Raw genomic sequence first — 5,388 nt, 5'->3', positions numbered from 1 at the left:
TCAGCAGACAGAGAAGCCAACCACAAAACACAGGCTCAAGGGTTCGAACCCAGGAGCATGACACTATTCAATGTATAAGTGATGTTTAATGTTGGAAATAACCCTTTAAGAGATTTTTTGCCTATATTATTATGATTATTTCTTATATAATAGTCATACAATCAAATGGATTACATACATTATAAAAAGGATTATAAATAACACTACTACAACATAATGACTAGATACGTAGGTGACAGCTGCCCGTATCTATTATACATGTTTGCTAGTATGTACTGTATATTAAATACTAATATAATTAATTTGTCTAATACATTTATTAAAAAAATACATATTTGATGTGTTTTGCAGATTTTACTTTACCTTTATACTATGAACACCACAGATGATGACTCCAGCTCAAGTCGATTACTAGATACAGTCAAAGGTTCCTTCTACCTGCTAGATTTCCTCATCAGCTCCATATTTACCATCTTGATAACTCACACTGTGTGGAGAGACAGCGTACTGAAGAAGGAAGTGCGATACTTCTTGTTGTGTCACCATCTGGTGTGCCTGACATTGTTCTTTGGCCTGGGGACTATATTTAACCTCATCCGAGCTTTCCAACTTAATGCCCCAGTCCTTGTTTGTTGGATTATTTTTGCAGTGCAGATAATGTTTGGAAAAGCAGTGCTGTTGACTCTTGTCTTGATGGCTTTGAACACTTGTATAGCTATTTGCTGGCCTCTGAAATACTTAAGATTAGCTCACTCTTTAAAGTTTAAACTAACAGCGTGTTTATGGATTATAGCCTTGTTGGACCCTGTGGTGTCACTCTTATATGAAAGTATACAAATGGGTCAACAGTATATTGTTAAACTGGATCCAACTTGCCCAACTACTTTATCAAGTACATTTTCAAGAATATTTGGAATTATTTTTATCATCATATTAGTAATTCTTATTGTGGGATCTTACATTATTATTTTTAGAGAAGGAAAACGAGCTGGACATTTTACAAAATCCAACCACCAAGCAAAAAGAACCATCTTGATTCATGGATTACAACTGGCTCTCCACATCATCCCAACAGTGATGACCATTTGGATAGGTGGGAAACCAGATTATTTTACTTTGGATTTGACAAGTTTTATAATTTTTTCCCTAGGTCAGTGTCTCAGCCCTGTTGTGCATGGACTACGATCTTCAGAACTGAGACAAAAATTTAATGAAAGACATTCTTGCTGTGGAGCACTGGACAGATATGGGCCTGAAAATTTTCAAAATGGGCACAGTATGTAAGTGGGGCAGAACTTGTGTCTTTGATCCCACACATGAGTTCCCACACAAGGATGAAGCAGTGATGGACACAAGTAGCACAGATTTAAGTTTTGAACAAGTTTTATTCAACATTTAGGCAAACAAGTGCAACAATTACGGTCTCTCAATGAGGTCATAAGCTTTATGGTTATACGCTAGTTGACAGCTTTTGCTCTGCAGATAAGCAGCAATGTTATGTTTGGAGAGCAGTGGTTGTTGCACACCTGTTTTGTCTTCCTCGCCAAGCTTTGCTCAGTTACGCTGTGTCTGGATCCCTTTGCTGTGCTCCATGTTGGGTCTTGCAAGCGGCATGACATTCATCAGTGACGTCATCTCCCAAGACCTCTCAAGGCCTGATTTTTTCACATTCCTGTGTCTGAGTATTGATTCTGTAACATGTTAAGTTGCTGATTGTAGATCAGCACTATCTACAAACCACTATCTGTTGCCAACATCTGGTAAAACGTCTGTGATTTCCATCATTTGCAGCTGCTGTTGGTTATCCCATCAGGTGCTGTAAGCATCACAAATTGTTCTTAAGAGTCTTTCACATTGCTTGCATCTGCTGTTGATTTACCCATTGCTTTGCTGGAAGCATCACAATCTGTTTTAGAGATGGTTTTCACAACACTACAATTTGGTGTGGATTCTAAAATTTGCATCTGCCTTGGTTGACCAAACTTTTGCTGTAAGCATCACAAATTGTTCTTAGAGTCTGTTCACATTATATTTCTACCTGCTGTGGACTTTGTTTCCAATATCTGTATTATGCAGGTAAACAGATATGCTGGTTTCCCTTTCGTCTGTTCTCCTGGTAATGTCGTGGCCTCCAGTGTGTTGTGCCTCACTTGTTTTTATGGCATCCAGCATAGCCTGTTGTCAAAGTCTTCACTGTGGCACCTGCCTTACAGCCTTCTGTGCCAACACCTTTGGTCCATGTATTTATCCTGACCTGTGGCTTTGTGAATTCACTTCACCAAATAAGCCTCACTGTGGCCTTATCCTTGCAATCCTGAAATTCCCACCATTGTTCAGTGTCCTCCTGATGGTAGACACATGAACATTAATATTAGCTAATTTGAGATTGGCCTTCAGTTGCTTATAAGTTGGGTTCCTTTGTGACATTGTGGACTATTATAAGCCTTGCTTTTGGAAATATATTCGTTGGTCGAGCACTTCTTACGAGGCTATTAATGATCTTGCATTACCTCCATTTTTAGAAAATGTGTCTGGCTGTGGATTGGATTTCAAGCGTTTTAGAGATAGTTTGTTAACCTTTTCCAGTCTGATGAACATCAACAACTCTTCTTGTGAGGTCCTCAGAAATACGTGTACACACCATCAGGAGGATCAAACTTTTAGATACCTGTTCTCTAAATGAAACAGGATGCCCACTCACATCTGGTTATCAACCCATTGATTGAAAACACCAAACTCTAGTATTACCTTAACATTATCACTAATCCTAAAGGTTCACATACTTTTTCCACTCATAGACATGTGATACTGGATCATTTTCATCATTTTAAAAATGAGAACGTCTAAGATGTTTTATTTTCTTTTATTTGTGTGAACTTTGATTAAGTCTAGGGTTCTTAGGTCAAATTTATGCAGAAACATAGCAAATTCTATAGGTTTCACAAACTTTAATACAACACTGTAAATCATTCTAGAGAATTGCACTTTTTTCTCCACTTATATGTCACTTCTACCCCTCTCCACATCCCTTAAACTCAGCATTCAGTCTTAAAAACAGGTAAAATCGGTCTTTATCCATCAAAACATGGAGGCCTGCCAGCTCACTGAGTGATCAGATTGCACTCACCTATTTTAAGTGTATGGAGAGGGGAGTGGAGGAGTAGGATAGAGCATGATGAAACATAGGCACAAACACAAATAGCAGCGCTACTACTTTCTAGTAAGTATTCATCTCCATCCAGATCTGTAGTCAGTCACATCTACATTGCTTAATACTTCTGTGTGAATGAAATATATCATCAATAAAGGAAATCATAACAGCAGTAGAGTTACATTTAGTTGACAAACGGGTGAAACTGGAAATACCAGTATTGTAAGCAGAAAGGGTCTTTGCTGGGGGTAGGTGTCAATCCTCGCACCTTATCTCCTGGATTCTGAACATAGAGGGGGGGTAGCAAATGGTCTGTACTAGAAGGAATATTCCCTATTGCTTGTATAAAAAGAAACAGGTAGTTGAAAGCGCACAACATGGCTCGCTGTCCAGTTACAGACAGCATTGCTTAAATAGATCAATCCAGGTCGTCCTGGAAATATGAACCTGTGGTCCGGACCATAAAAAGATGGGTTACACAAAAAGAAGTGTTAACATGTGGGGGCAGCTTAAAGGCTGATGTGCGCCATGATTTCCTTCCCTCAGGGAAATCAGGATAAGTGTAGACAGAAACATTTTAGGTATTTTCTGCTTTTTCTCCCTTTTTATTTTAGAACTGTTTTGCATATTTGTGTGTCATTGTATTTTTACCTTTTTATGTATTTATTGTAAACACTGTATATTTTTTATATTAAAGCCTAAAATCTTTAATAACTGGATCCTTGCTCTCGCTAAAGAACCTATAGCCTTTAAAAGCGTGTGACCATTTTTTAATTGTCAGACAGTAACATAGATTTCGAGGACTCGTCACCCTGTGTGTTTGATGAGTGGTGGCAGCGTAAGAAACCGGGGTGTGCTGAATGTGTTGGGGTGTGATTTATGCTCATTTATAGCCTAGAACAAAGGTTGAGAGCTGGTTTGAGTGAGATGAGATAAATTAACCCGTGCAGGCACACTTCACGTCATGAGCAGAGAAGTGTTCTGCATAGAGAAAGGAGAGAAGGATTCCCTCATGCCTCAATATGCTATGTATGGGACACCTCATAGTAGCTGTCTCCACCACGCAGTAGCTCAAGAACAACTAAAAATTAGAGATAGCATTTTCTGAATGGTGAACTAGGGAAAAATTCAGGATTCAAGACAACAGAAAAGTACTCTTTAAAAATAAAATAGATTTATGTGCACGCTTTCATAAATCACATGATTGAAAATAATGAATGAAAGCAGTCCTGTTCATCAGTTAATATCTTCCACATTGTAAAAAACTCATGTTCTTCATTATGAATTAATGGACTATTTGGGTGTCTACTGTAAAGGAAATCAACATTGCTTTTATGAGGCTCATACTGGGTGTTACATCTTGTACCTAATACTTCCAGGCAGCTTCTAGTAGAACAAATAACATGAATTACAAAATTTGATCACTATCTGTATTGAACAAAAAGGAACTAAGCTATCATAAAACTAACATCTTGCCTTATATGACACTACCATAGACAGTGGTAGATCTCCGCTTGGAACAATAGACTTTGGAGCATTTATAATTCCATATAGGTGTCATTTAAAAATTGACATTTACTGAAATACACATACTGTATGATGAAAAGATCATCCACATATGAAACTACAGTGGGGAAAATAATTATTTGATGCACTGCCGATTTTGCAAGTTTTCCCACCTACAAAGAATGGAGAGGTCTGTAATTTTTATCGTAGGTACACTTCAACTGAGAGAGACAGAATCTTAAAAAAGATCCTGAAAATCACATTGTATGTATGATTTTTAAATAATTAAATAGCATTTTATTGCATTAAATAAGTATTTGATCACTTACCAACCAGAAAGAATTCTGGCTGTCACAGACCTGTTTGTCACCAGTATAAAAGACACCTAACCACACACTCAATTAATAACACTCTGACCTCTCCACCATAGCCAAGACCAAAGAGCTGTCTAAGGACACCAGGGACAAAATTGTAGACCCACAGAAAGCTGAGATGGGCTACAGGACAATAGGCAAGCAGCTTTGTGAGAAGGCAACAATTGTTGGCACAATTATTAGGAAATGGAAGAAACACAAGATGACTATCAGTCTTCCTTGGTCTGGGGCTCCATGCAAGATCTCGCCTCTTGGAGTAAGGATGATTCTGGGAAAGGTCAGGAACCAGCCCAGAACTACACAGAAGACCTGATCAATGACTTGAAGAGAGCTGGGAGTCTCAAACATTACCATTAC

The 5,388-nt window shown here is 38.2% G+C and overlaps 1 protein-coding gene across 1 annotated transcript; it reads left to right on the top strand.

Annotated features, from left to right (window-relative positions):
• The first annotated feature begins 355 nt into the window (after nt 1-355).
• Nucleotides 356-3,842, top strand: LOC141091187 (uncharacterized). Its single transcript, XM_073576615.1, has one exon. The coding sequence runs from the start codon at nt 373-375 to the stop codon at nt 1,282-1,284; it is 912 nt and encodes a 303-aa protein (XP_073432716.1). The 5' UTR covers nt 356-372; the 3' UTR covers nt 1,285-3,842.
• Nucleotides 3,843-5,388: the final 1,546 nt, after the last annotated feature.

Source organism: Dendrobates tinctorius, unplaced genomic scaffold (genome assembly GCF_039654945.1).
Source record: "Dendrobates tinctorius isolate UK_male_01 unplaced genomic scaffold, ASM3965494v1 ptg000049l, whole genome shotgun sequence".
Lineage (NCBI taxonomy): Eukaryota > Metazoa > Chordata > Amphibia > Anura > Dendrobatidae > Dendrobates > Dendrobates tinctorius.
Note: the sequence above shows the minus strand (reverse complement) of the source record. Positions and strands in the feature narration are given on the sequence as shown.

Coding starts and splice junctions, on each gene's coding strand:
- LOC141091187 (XM_073576615.1), top strand. CDS start 373: ATGAACACCACAGATGATGACTCCAGCTCAAGTCGATTACTAGATACA.